This window comes from Sciurus vulgaris (genome assembly GCF_902686455.1).
Source record: "Sciurus vulgaris genome assembly, chromosome: 3".
Lineage (NCBI taxonomy): Eukaryota > Metazoa > Chordata > Mammalia > Rodentia > Sciuridae > Sciurus > Sciurus vulgaris.
Window position 1 is genome coordinate 186,910,861 of NC_136463.1, and position 13,309 is coordinate 186,924,169.

The 13,309-nt window shown below is 56.9% G+C and overlaps 1 protein-coding gene across 1 annotated transcript in view; it reads right to left on the reverse strand.

Moving 5' to 3' along the window:
• Positions 1 to 1,062: 1,062 nt before the first annotated feature.
• The window catches only part of PER2 (period circadian regulator 2), a 39,925-nt gene continuing 27,678 nt past the window's right edge, over positions 1,063 to 13,309 (reverse strand). The window contains exons 14-23 of the mRNA XM_079133015.1: positions 12,883 to 12,967; positions 11,869 to 12,031; positions 11,675 to 11,781; positions 10,748 to 10,912; positions 9,660 to 9,899; positions 7,021 to 7,796; positions 5,842 to 6,013; positions 5,013 to 5,205; positions 4,089 to 4,239; positions 1,063 to 2,505 (exon numbers count right to left, since the gene is read on the reverse strand). Of these exons, the coding sequence (XP_078989141.1) occupies positions 2,356 to 2,505; positions 4,089 to 4,239; positions 5,013 to 5,205; positions 5,842 to 6,013; positions 7,021 to 7,796; positions 9,660 to 9,899; positions 10,748 to 10,912; positions 11,675 to 11,781; positions 11,869 to 12,031; positions 12,883 to 12,967 (2,202 nt within the window). The 3' untranslated portion in view covers positions 1,063 to 2,355. The remainder of the gene's footprint in view (positions 2,506 to 4,088; positions 4,240 to 5,012; positions 5,206 to 5,841; positions 6,014 to 7,020; positions 7,797 to 9,659; positions 9,900 to 10,747; positions 10,913 to 11,674; positions 11,782 to 11,868; positions 12,032 to 12,882; positions 12,968 to 13,309) is intronic.

A 13,309-nucleotide genomic window follows, 5' to 3' on the forward strand; every position in this document is an offset into this window, starting at 1 on the left:
GGGCCCTGGGGCAGAGCCAAGCCGCACACCCCTCAATTTGCAAGTGAAAGGCTGCAGGAGGAAGGCTGGGATTGCCGGACTCCATCTGCTGGGCGGAGAGCTGAATCGGGTAAGGGAGACGAGTGTGCGGGAGAAGGGGACCAGCAAGAGGAGGCCAGAGAAGGACAGCAAGAAGGGACCTTCAGGGTTCAAGTTTCCCTGATTCCCTGATAAAGAACTGTTGAAATTTTTCACAAAAAACAAACAAAAATACCAAAACAAACACCTCCTGATCATCTTTCACCACAAAAAAATAAAATAAACATGCAACTGAAAATAAAAATATATTTGCTTTATTTACCAATTTTCTAAAAGGCAAAAATGTCATAAAAAGACACAAGCAGTCACACAAATATATTGCACTGGGTAAAGAAAGTTTGGTTTGCGCATGAACAAACCACTTGTCCTGCAAGGCTCAACAAGTCATTACGTAAACTCTGAGAGCTTATTTACACATCTTCTCAGGAATATATTAAAAAGAAGGCTCAGTTTAAAATAGACAAAACGTTTTCTGACACCCGTGTAAGCACACATACTGGAGGAAACAGGACTCGATGCTTGGCATCATGTAAACGAAGTCACAGAATCACCCTATGAGGTCAACTTCTTAGCAGTTAACAACCAGAGAGCATATATTAAATAAAATAATGCTGATGATAAACATTCGTGACAGGAAAGAGAATGTTTTGGCAGTTTCGTGTTTGGTACCATAAGCGTGACCTTAGACTGCCATCTAGATGTTCCTTATGATCTGAGTCACAGGCAGCCAGTCGCCCACCACGTTCCATTTTCAAGAACACAGAGACTACCACCTTAGCTTGGGCAACAACAGGTGCTGTTGCTTTGTAAATTAAAAAAAAAAAAAGCGTTCTTGTATTAATAAAAATAGGATTAATATTCAGGCATAAGGTGGTTTTATGAGGAGATGCCACCTTGTAGCTAGTTCTCGTTCAAAGAACGGGGAAAACCTGCTGCTTTTCAAGCATCATCATCTCATTCCAATTTCAGGTGAACAGATTCATCAGTGGTAACTTCTTATTCACACCAGGGACTGAGGTTACACTTTTCTCAACAGACTGTGAGATGTCTGGTGCAACTTGAGGTGTTATAAAGTTGGACAGGTTGGTCTTATTATTTCCCAAGAGTTCAAATGATCTGAAAGTGCTGGCAATGCTGGCAGATGTCTCAACAGAAACCTGAAGCTACACCAAGAGAGGCACATGAAATAATGAGGCCAGGCAGCAGCCCAGGGAGAGGGAGAGGTGAGCTCACTGCACCCTGAAGACACGGATGAAGGCAGAAGCTATGCACACCAGGTCACAGTGGCCAAGGCTGCTCTCTGCCAGGAGCTGGTGCTGGCTTTGCTGGGCCGGAGCTCATCTCTGAAAGGCTCCAATCAAAGACCAAACATGACTGGGTCCCCGATGACGCAGTGGTGAAGGCTTGGTTTGCAGAGGGAGGTCACCATGAAGATAGGACCACATGACTGCTAACACACTTCTCTACTATCGGCCATCTGGTCTAGGAAGGGTGTAGGAATATACAAGGATCTGGGTGGGCATCAACCTGGTGAAGCTGGTCACACACACCACTAGGCTCTGTTAGTCTGAAGCGAGCATTTCAACTTTGTTTACTACAAACAAAAGCCATGTCAGACCGAATGTTTACCACTACAGTACTGGAAGCCAAAGCCGTTGAATTATGCTGCTAACCACCTAATGCGAAGTCTTTGAAAGAAAATGAGAGGCTGTTCCCTCTGTTCAGTATATGAACGGACACCTTGCTGGACTAATAACCACTTGGACAAGCCCCTGAGAGAGGACAGAATCTGACCCAATCTAAAGACACCCTGGTAAAGCTCCAGAAAACTGGAGCTCAGCTCAGAGCCGCTCAGGTTTCCTGGCTACTGGTCACAGCCTGCTGTGACGTCTCAGGTCAACCCACAGGGGGCCAGTGGATGCTGGTGCACTGGACAGAAGTTTCCTTGTGGTGGAAGAACTTCCAAGGGCACTGAGGCGACTTCCCTGATGCTTCCAAAGACGGGTCACAGTCTTTTTCAAGTTCAGTAGCAACCAAAATCTCTGCTCCACTCCCAAACTCCAGTTTATATTTTAAATATGAAAACATATTTCTTTCTAAACCTTCCCCATCCTCCAGTTTTAAATCACCTCTTCGGAAAACTGTTTTTTTTTTTTTTTTTTTTTTCTAAGACAAAAAAGCCACGTAAGCATCAATATCCGTTTCATCAGAACAGCCGTGACCATCTTCTGCCTCTTCCACGCGCCATCTGACGCAGATCCCTGGCTGGTGGCGGGGTTACGTCTGCCCTTCCTCCCTGTGACTCAGGGGATGTCCACTTTCCTCCTCTTGGGTGTCTGACGCGTCCCTGAATCCCAGGGAAGGAAGGTCTCCCTCGTGTGGCAGGCGAACGCTGCCTTTCTCTTCACTTCCGCAGTAGATGCATTCCTTAGAGGAGGAAGGTAACACTGGTGAGCCGCTGGGCCTGGGGCCTTCGCTGCAGCTGCTCCAACTGAGCAGGACACAGGCAGCCAGGCGTGGGCTGTCCGCCTGAGCCTGCAGCTGGACTCGGGGACTTGCTCCACAGTGTGCTAAGTAAGGGTGAGCAGGAGGCAGGGAGTGGGCATGGGGAGTGTGTGCAGGGTACGGTGGCTCTAGACTGGGCATCCAGAAGAGCCACAGCAAAGGGGGCTGCAGAGGCTTCAAGTACGTCCTCACCTTCTCTCCATCTTTCTCTGCAAAGGTGGCACCTCGCCCCCCTCAAGCATGGCCCGCACTTAGGAAGAGTGTGGGGCTCTGAGACCAGGTCGGAAGGTGCGCAGCTCCCCCTGGCTCCCTGAGGAACCAAGGCTCCCTGCCAACAGCTGGCACCAGCAGGCCTGTGGTCCCTGCGGCAGACCCTCCAGCCTTGAGCTAACAGGAGGCCCAGCTGAACCTTGCCTCAACCTCCTGAGACCCTGAGCCAGAGCCACCCAGCTCTGCTGTTCTCAGTTCCTGACCAGGAGTCTGCCCAAGGGGCTGCACCCAGCACTGGGAGGCCTCTGGGTCCTGGGGTTATGTACCAGGCAGCAACAGACAAGAGGCATGCCCACACAAGTGCCAAGGCTGCCAGAGCCAGAACCACAGGCCCCCTGAGAGGGCTCCTGGCAGAGGGAAGAAGGTGCAAGGGTCCTGTGACAGCGCCTGCCTCTGAGAGGCCAGAGCAGCTGGAGAGGAGAAGGCAGAGCAAGAGGAAGTGGAGAGGTGCTGGGCAAGGTGGGCGTCCCATCTGTAAGGCCAAGTGACTGAGACGGCACCGCGCGCAGGGATGGGAGCTCAGAGCTGACGCGACCCAACTAGAGGACAGAGGAGCACTGAGCGCAGCTGGGAAGCCCCTCAGCATGTGGTGCAGTGCCCTGTGGGTGGTGGGAAGCATCGGGCTTCCATCTACTGCAAAGCCCAGCGACAGGGTCCACCAGTGGCTGGGTGGGCGCGAGGAGTCCAGCAAGCCCCCAAGGCTGTGGCCTGGGTAGCCCCTGGAGGGACAGGGCCAGCTGCTCTCTGAGCATAATTAGGAGCTTGGCTTTGGACACGTCATGTTCCAGGAGACTGGCCTGTCCTGGCTGGAGTCACACTGCTTCCCACAGGAGCAGAGGCCATCCTGGAAGGAGAGGCAGTGCCAAGGCTATAGTCCAGGGCCCGGGAGGGGTGAGAATGGGAGGGGGACTGGAGTGCACACGTGGCTTTGACACCTTGGGCCCAGGGTGTGGGGAGGTGGAAAGGTGTTTTGTTTTGTTAAATAAAGACAGAATTGAAGTCAGGAGACACTCAAATGTCAGCACGAGGCTGAGAGGAGGCACTAGACCCCCGGGAAACACACTGAAAAGCCAGCAGAAAAGCCAGCTCCTCAAAGCAGGCTTGGCAGAGTTGCAGAAGCCCTTCCTTTTTAAAAAATGAACTTATTTCTATGTATTTTGATTTACAGAGGTAACACAGTGAGTACCCTTCGGTGGACTCCTGGGACGGATGAGGAGGTGGGCTTGTGAGCTTACCGCCACGTCAATGGCTGTGGGCAGGCCACCTGTCTGGACCCATGGGTGGACCTCACGAAGCTCCTGCCTCTGGCCCTCAGTGAAGCAGGGCTGGGACCTCCGCAGCAGCGTCAGCTTCTCTCTGTCCTCCCTCAAGACCGATTCCAGACCCCTTCAGGAAGATTTAGAAACAAGCTGGCTTCAGAATGAGCCCAAAGAATGCACTCATTTTTACCAGCTCTCCAATGTTTAATGCCACAGTTTTAGATAATTTTGTTAAGTGCAAATTTCCTTTTACTTAATGTAAATCACCTTGTTTAGAGTAACAATCTCATCAGCAAATAACCTGCAGTCTTTCTATTGAAACGGTGGTCTGGGTGGACCTCTGGGCGTGGGGCGTGGCTCCGTGGGGCAGGGCTACCTGGGAGAGTCTCGCACCCAGGGCGTGGTGGCAGGACCTTCCTCCCCTGGCCAGCGCTGGCCTGGACTATAGTTCCTGGAGATGGAGCCATCTCCCTGGCCAGCAGAGGCCCAGCTGTTCGCACCTTGGGGTCAGCCCTTCTTTCCTGCCTTCCCTTCCCCCAGCCTCTCCTGCTTGGGGTGCTTCACGAGGACAGGGCCCATGTCCAGGTCCACAGGGCAGCTGACGTGGACTCAGAGCCTGAGCACAGACCCAGGGTCACCACAGAACAGCAGATGGCCTACCCTGACCCTAGGTTTCAACTCTTAGACAATGGGACAGCCATTTACCGCTCAGGCTGCCTGGGCAGCAGCACACGTGTCCTGGAGTCGAGTGTGGCGCCAGGGAGGCTCCTCCTCCCAGCGGGCGGAGAGGGAGCCCTGCTTCCTCCCTGCACTCGCCGGCTCCAGGTCAGGGCTTGCTGCCTGTCAGTCGGCACCTGAGTGGCAGGCCCAGCCCCCCACCAGCAGGTCCCGAGTGGTTACCGGGGAGGCAGCTGGTAGGTCATCATGACGCTGTCATCTGTGTCCGCCATCAGCAGCCAGACGGGGTCCTGCAGGACGTACTTCATGCAGCGCTCGCTTTGCTCCTTGTCCCCGCTGGTTTCTGCTTTGTGGTTATTCTCTGAAGAGTCGACGCTTCCCAAGTATTTGCTGATACGACTGGTGTCACTACTGCCTTTAAAAACACGACATGAGGGGTCGAACCTTGAAACGCGGTCGACCCGGTCGACCCACGTCACGCTGCCTGCAGGGCCAGGACTGGCAGTGAGGGCCTGTGCTGGCGAGTACTGCTGCTTTCCAGCTCTTGACAGACCTGGGTGACTGGAACGCAGAGCGCCCACTAGCCCTGAGGAGGCAGCGTAGTCTGTTAACCCATGAAACCCCGCGGAGACACGAGGTGTCCTAAGAGGGGAGGAGCTGGCCCCCAAGGCCCCCCCCGGCCAGCGCAGCAGGGCGGAGGTGACAGTGCGTCTTCCTCAAGCCGAGGGAGGAGAGCCACATCACGGTCACGATCATTTGAATGATGCCGCTCGGTAAAGGTCTGAGGCTGGTCGCACATTCACAGGGCGCAACTAGCTGAGAACAGACTGCTACCACGGGAGCCCGAGGGTGGCCCAGCAGGGACCTGGTGGGGTGAGGCCTGCCTGCCACAGAGACTGGAAACAAGCAGGCAGGGTGTGGGATTCTGACGGGCCCAGGCCTGCCACGCGGCCAGGCTGGGTGAGCCACGGGCAGCAGAGCGGAGCAGATCTTCCAGGCGTGTCCCGCACCCCTAGGTCTCGCACACACCCATGCCCCAGGGCCAGCATACCTGCCCCACTGGGAGATGTGGTGCAGCCCAGAGAATCGGAGGCGGCAGAAGCCCCACTCCCAGACAGGGCTGACCCCGTGGCAGAGCAGAGGTCCTCACTCAGTAGGAGGTTGAGCAGGTCGCTGGACACAGACAGGGCATCGCTCTCCTGCGCCTCTGGGGGCTCGTCTTGCTTTGGGGACAGGGAGAAGACAGCTGCTGCTCATGGGGCTCAGCCACACACAGAACACAGGCGAGGCTGGAGGGAGTGGGGGTGGTGGCGGGGCGCGGCCAGGTGGCTCAGGTGTGCAAGGCTTCCAGACACCAGCCCTGCCTTCGTGGGCCACAGGCAGATGGTGCTTCCTCTGGGGCCACAAGAGAACTTTGCTGTGCTCCGGGAGAGCCACCGAATCGGAATGATTCCAGGAGTCACACCAGACCACAGGGCAGCAGACATGCAGCCAGGTCCAGTGTGCTCTTGAATGCACTGTCTTGAGATGCATCCCTGGCCCCAGGGCCCCAGGAAACCCAGATGGCAGGCCAGGACCCAGAAGCAGGAGTCAGGAGGGCAGAGAACATTCTTAAGGACCCACTTCTCTGTAGAGGAGCCCTGTGCTCTTGCAAAAGCAGGGGACTCCCCCAAGACAGCTCCCTCCTCTGAGCACAGTAGACATGAACCTTGGCTACCACTTCTGCAAACCTGGCTCATCTGGAAACACATGGTAACTGAGAAGTAAACCGCACCAGTGTCCTGGAGGGTTGGGAGGTGGAGACGGTTACACTGGCTGCAGGTGTGAAGGCACGCAGGGCCCCTCCTCCTCCTCCTCCACCATCCTTCAAAGGGGTGGCAGAGGCCTGCCGTTTAAACTGACTGCACATTGTCTTAGAAAACTCGCTAAAAAATCTGAGGCCCTTAAACACTCTTAACAAGTCACATGCTGCTGTTTGGACTCTGCAACCAGACAAGCTGTCAGCTGTCCTTCACTCAGATTCCAAGACAAGAAAAGGCACTGAGCCATCTACTCTGACAGGACTGAGCCTCTGGGAATACTGACTCCCAGCAGAGGGCCATGTCAAGGCCTCCAGCTTGGGGGACCCTCAGGCACTCACAGCCACCAAGGCTGAGACCAGGTGGCAGTTGGCCTGCTGTGCTGGGCCATTTGCAGCCTGCTGGGAGAAGGAGCATCAGAGAGGCCTTACTGTTGGGGGTGCCTTTGGCTGCTGGTCCCGAGAAGTGCCAGGTGTGCAGTCTGGCCTGGCAGCTGCTGCTCCAGTGGTCGCTGCGGCCCCGGCGCTGCCCTCGGGTGGCTCCTCCATCTGCAGCAGGTTGAGCTGCAGCGGTGAGCTACCTCGGGACTGGAAGAGCGGCGGGGAGGCCCTGCCCGTGGCCACTGCGGCTGATGGTTGGGTGGCTGGGCATGTGCAGGGCTGTCTGGGGAGTGAGGTCTGACGGGGGCACTCGGGCGGTGAGGCAGGAGTCATTTCGGAGGGGAGCATGGGATGGCCTGGAAAGTGAGGCTGGCCAGGGAAGCAGGCCTGGGGGAGGCTTGGGGCCACGGGTGGGGAGGGGTAGGTGGACAGCATGAGGGCCATGACCGGGGCCCAGGGGGCTGGGACAGGCAGGGGCTGGACTGCAAACTCATGCCGGGTGTCCACAGGCAGAGCAGGCATTGCAAGGCCAGCGTGGGGAGCTGTGGGTGGGGGCGCCACGGTGCCTGGCGCTGGGAACATGGGCAAGGGGAATGCGGGCACTGGTGTGGGGAAGGCCACAGCAGGGCAGCTGGACGGGCATGTGTCGGAGGGTGACCAGGCCGTGGCACCTGGGTTGACGAGTGGGCGCCGGGGGCGCTCCAGCCCCCCGGGCCCTGTGCTCTGGGCGGGCCCCCGAGGCTTGGCCCTTCTGGACTTGAGTTTTCTGCTCTTTCCTGCTTTTTTCCAAGACGAGTCTGTCCCAGAAGTACTCAGTCCAAGGGCAGCTGGAAGGACGAAGCAGCAGAGTGCACCTCAGAAGCTGTGTGACTGTCCCGCCCACCTGACACTTGGGGTCCCAGGCCTGTGCCCTGAATAGCAGCCCTTGTGTCCACCATATGGTCTTCCCTGAACCTTGGTGAAGAGAAAAACCAAGACAAAATGGTAGCTTTTTCATAGAACAAAGTCATCATCTGAAGGATCACCCTGAGTGACAAAGTCACATTCCTTGTTTTCTCCTGATGTTACCTTGCCCTTTCTATGCTAAGCGGTATGGAAAACTTTGATTTCTCAAAGTAAATAAATAAATAAAAAGCTGGCAACCTCTGCTGTTCCCTGTATTTGGGAAAACATGTATATATTGGTTTGTGAAAGTGGAAGGTAGAACCACTGACCTCATCCAGCCATGTTTTTGATTCTACAAGCCTCATCCCCATTATTTCTGAAAAAGAGAGGTTTCCTGCTTCACCTGTCAACACCTGAGCAGAAGCCCAAGGATCAGAGGGCAGCTGCTATGGCTGGGTCCTGAGGGCCCCGAAAGGCCACATGTCCAAGGCCACCACTGGGAGGTGGGGAAACTTGTAGGAAGCGAGAAGGCGGTCAGGCCACTGGGCTGCCCTGAAGGGACACTGGACCTGAACTTGTAGGAAGCGAGAAGGCGGTCAGGCCACTGGGCTGCCCTGAAGGGACACTGGACCTGAACTTGTAGGAAGCGAGAAGGTGGTCAGGCCACTGGGCTGCCCTGAAGGGACACTGGACCTGAACTTGTAGGAAGCGAGAAGGCGGTCAGGCCACTGGGCTGCCCTGAAGGGACACTGGGGCCTCAGCCCCTCCTCTTCCTCCACTTCCCCTCAGCGCCTTGGCCATGATGTGCAGGGTCACTGCAGGCCCAAGCACAGGGCCAAGTAACCATGGACTGCACCCTCTAAACCCACAGGCAGCTGTCACAGTGACAGGAAGCTGGCTGAGTCACAGGCCCTGGGAGCCACGTTTCTCCTCCTCTGTGGCAGGTGCTGCTGGCACAAAGCCCTCTTCAGTAGGACGAGGGGCTCACTTGTACACAAGGGGCTCAGAGGTGCCCCAGGGCCCACCTTGGCAGCGGGGGAGGTTATCCTGGGAAACTGTTTTTCCTCTCACTTCATGCAGAGCAATATGGGGCTCTGGCAGAGGGTGTGTGGGGACATCTCCTATCAGCTGTGCCCAGGGCTTCCACACCTTTATTTCAAGCCAGCCCAAGCAAACTGCTTTGCAATTCCACCTCCATGTGGTCTACTGGGATCTGTTCCCTTGCCAGGGAAAAGTGACAAAAGCACTGGCTCCTGGGTTGCACATCCAGGTCTGTGTAAGACACTGGGCAGCTGTGTGAGCTGTGCACTGCACAAACCGCAGGAACAGCAACCAGTGGGAGCTGGAGTTCTGAGTAAGCTGGGCTCATAGGGCAGATCTGCTCAGGCTCAGGGAGGGCACTCTGCAGGGCTGACGGTAGTTCTGGATGTGGGTACGGAGGTGAGAGGGAAGGATGGAAAAAGGGGGATTCCTGGGTTGAGGCATAGCTCAGTGGCAAGGCACCTGCTCAGTTGCCAGTCACCCAGGCCAGGATGGCCTGAGTCGCAGCCCTGCCTCCGATCCCCAGGGACTGGCCGCACTGCGCTACGCTGGTGCTGCTCCTTGGGAACAGAGGCCAGTCCTTGAGATGCAGCACGCAGGCCGTGCTGTCCTATGGCCACGAAGTGCGCTGCTGCTGAGGGTCCCACGGCCCTGTTGCATGTGGACCTTCCAGCCTGAGACGCCTCATTCAGAAGCCAGCAATGGACTCCACCAGTAAGAACAAAGGCCCCCACGCCCAGGCTGGACGGGGTGTCATGACTTACTGCGCTCACTCGAGGGCCCCTGGAGTTGCTCCCGTGAGTAGCAGTGGCCGTGCGCCTGGAGAGGCCCCAGTCTCCTGGCCCCGCGGAACTTCTGCAGGAAGCTCTGCTCCTCCCTCTGCGTGTGTGCAGCCAGCACTTCCTTGGTGAGGCCCAGCGCCTGCAGGGGCCCCTTCTCCTGGCTGACGCTGTGGGGCAGGCAGTCCAGGGACTCGGGCCCGCTCGCCGCTTCCTCCACCATCTCTGAAACAGGACAGGCCTCTGGTCTGCACGAGCCCTCCCATCCCAACCTATACTCCCCAGGGGCATGTGCACGCGGCCACTGCCCCACGCCCACGGCAGGAGGGCCCTGCTCCAGTGGCTCAGGAACCAGAGCCTCCTCCGTGGACACGGGAACCTCGGGCCACAGCCTTGAGGCTTTATTTTTTATTTTTATTTTTTTAAATAAATATATTTATAGTCGTGGATAAACCTTTATTTTATTTATTTATTTATTTATATGTGGCTCTGAGATTTGAATTCGGTGCACACGCTCAGCAAGTGCTCTGCCACTGAGCCACAACGCCAGCCCTTGTCCTTAGCCTTCAGACACAAGAGGAGGCCGAGGTGCTGTGCCTTCCACGCAGGGGCAGGCAGGACCAGCAGGCGGCCACCCTAACCCTGAAAGGGACACTTAGGGACGGAGCCTCTCAGATCCTCATCACCTCTCTTGCTTTAGGGAAACTCAGGATTCACAGCTCCTGTCCTGAAGTGGGAGGGTGGGGCCATCCAGGGGGGTCGGAAGGTGGGACTTGTTCCCAGTGCTGTCTCAGCACCGTGAAGGGCACTCCGCACCCTGTCCATGGTCACGCCAGAGCAGACGACTGCCACCAAGTGACCCAGTGCAGCAGGGTCGGGCGCTGTGGTGCTGGACCTGGGGGGAGGAGGCACACCCTCTCCTGCGTTTTGTGCAACAGGATTTCCTGGAACCCCTCCTGGGCTGAGGCAGGGTCCTTCTGATAAGCTGAGTTAGAGCTGAAGATGGAATCAGATGCCTCCCTGTGTTTAAGATCGGACTGCTCTGCAGATCCTCAAAGAACCCACAAGCGTACCTGATTCGGGTTGCGGCTTTTTGTCTCCCACATGGACGATGGTGCTGCTGTAGCTACACTGGCTGGTGAGGGACACAACACTTTCAGCCTTGCCAGGCAGCGCCAGCGAGCTCAAGCGGGCACTGACTTCCCTGCGGCCGCTCACCTTGGAGGGTGACACCACCCCTGTGGAGACATCGGAAGAACAGGCGCAGGCTTTGTGGGACAGGTGGCTGCATGAGAGCCACACGGGCCTGGTGCCTGTGCTGCGTCCCTTCAAGGGAGAAGGTGAGAAGAGGGAATTCCAAAGCAGGAGCGGCCTTGGGTGCACATTCGAGTCCTCGGCAGGGATGCCGCTGCTCGGGGTGTATGGGGGGCCTGGGCCAGAGGCTTAGGCTGGAGCCCATGGCCCTCTGGGGGCCTGTGGGGAGGGGCTCCTCAGACCGACAGGAGGGACGGCGAGCGGGGCAGTGAGAGCAGTAGTCCCCACCCTGTGCATCATGAACAGGGACACCCTGTGGGACCCTGCTCGTGACTGTCAGCAGCACCCACAGCCGCTCGTAGCCTGAGCTCTCATCTGACTCATGGGTGCACTAAAACTCTAGGGCAAGGCAACACTGAGGCCCCGTCTGGGAAAGGGACCCACTTCAGGATGACAAACAAGAGCAACACAGCTGTGGGCACAAGGCTCATGGGACGTTGCCAGGCCTCCAGCAGCCCAGCCACCCAAGACCCGAACCACCTTGACCTTTAGGTTGCAAAAAGGTTGCTAACTTTTTAACCATTTGATCATTTTGCAAATAGCCTCTAGCTTTACACTGTATCCATGAAGCCACTCCCATTAAGGGAGGAAGAAGGACGGGACACTGCAGGGCTTCAGGTGACGTGGGGTTCCACCCCCGAGGGCCAAGTGCTCACACGTTCTACAGCTCTGAACAGCCTGTGTACCTGCTGGGTGCAGCCCAGGGCTGGCTGTGGCCTTTGGTGATGGGATGTTCGCTGGGAACTCACATTTCCTCTTCAGGGAGGCGGCCTCGCTGCAGCTCTCCAGGTACCTGTGTGGATGGCCAGAGGCTCCATGTGGGTGGGCACCACAGCCAGCCAGGAGGCCAGGGTGCAGGAGGTCAGGAGGGCCTGTGTACCTGATGACACTGTCCAGGCAGCTGATCTGCTGGTAGGAGCAGGCGGGTTGGTCCTTGCAGGCCAGCTCCTCAGGGATGCCAGCCCTGGGCATGCTGGCCCCCAGACTGTCCTCTTCTGTGGCAGGAACAGCTTTCACCTGAGCTGGGAGACCACTCTGCATTTCTGAAAAATTGACAAAACTGTTCTTCCACCTGATACTTTCTTCCCAAAGATGCATCCTACCAACGAAGCACTTGGATTCTGCCCACACACTGGCCAGGTTCACCATGTGGCTCACAGATACAGGAACCAGTTACAGCCTGATGTCCAGCGGCCAGCAAGTGCACATCACAGAGCACTGCAGGGGCTCAGAGGGTGCTGTGGCCTGGAAGGGGGCCTGCCTCTACCTGGGAGTCAGGGCACTGGGCCTGGGCTGTCCCCGGGCCCAGCCGCAGGACAGGCAGGTCTCACTTGAGCTCCTGGCCTTGGGGGCCAGTGAGACCCCAGGTGCCTTTCGCTACTCTTAGGCAGGACGGTGTTTCCAAGGAACCATGATAACCTCCTGCACATCACATTGTGGTCTGGGCCTGTGTCGCCACAGACACGCCTGCTCCCTCAGGGCCCTCATGCAAACAGCCACATCCCAGCACTGGTGTGGCCCCTGCAGACAGGCCTGGTTTTGAGAACTGTGGCAGCTGGGCAGTCTCCAGAGCAGTGGTGTTGGGGGGCTGGGCAGCTGAGGGGGAGCGTGTGGCTGCAGAACCACCTGCAGGTGAGGAACAAGCCACGCGCCACAGACCTGCCACACAGGTTGTGCAGAAGCACAACCACGCTCCCCTCCACAGGCCGGCAGGGCCACTAGTGTCTCGGGACACTAGTGCTGCACTTGGGCACGGAGGTGGCTGCACGGCCCTTGCATTCCCTGCTCACTGAAGGGCGTGCGGCACACACCAGGAGACGCAGGCACTAGGGGCCTTTCGCTCTGCCACAGCTCAGTGCTACTAAGCAAAGGGGGCTCTTCTGTTTGCTTTTACCTGTACCAGATGCTTTCTTTTGTTCTCCAAATTCATGAGGAAAACGACCTTTGCTTTTGGTCTTGGTACCATTTTTATAAATCTCCTTGAAGAAAAACAGAACAGACACATTATTCCTTCTAGGAGACCTCCTTCCGCCTGTCCCTACAGCGAGGTCTGAGAACCCCTACGGCAATTCCAGCCACACACAGGGAGACCAGGTAAGTTCTGAAGAAGTCTGAGAGGCAGAGCCGGAGAAGACCATCCGCCAGCCCTGCAGGAGGTGAGACGCTGCAGTGGCCCACGAGGTCCCCGCCCTCCAGGGGGACTGCCTGCTGCTTGCTCTGCTGCCTTCGTAAGTGCCCTCTGAAGGCTTGGCCATAGGCCTTAGCTGCTTCTACTGCAAGGAGATGACAAACTAAAACCCAGGGTGGACAGAGCTCAGGGA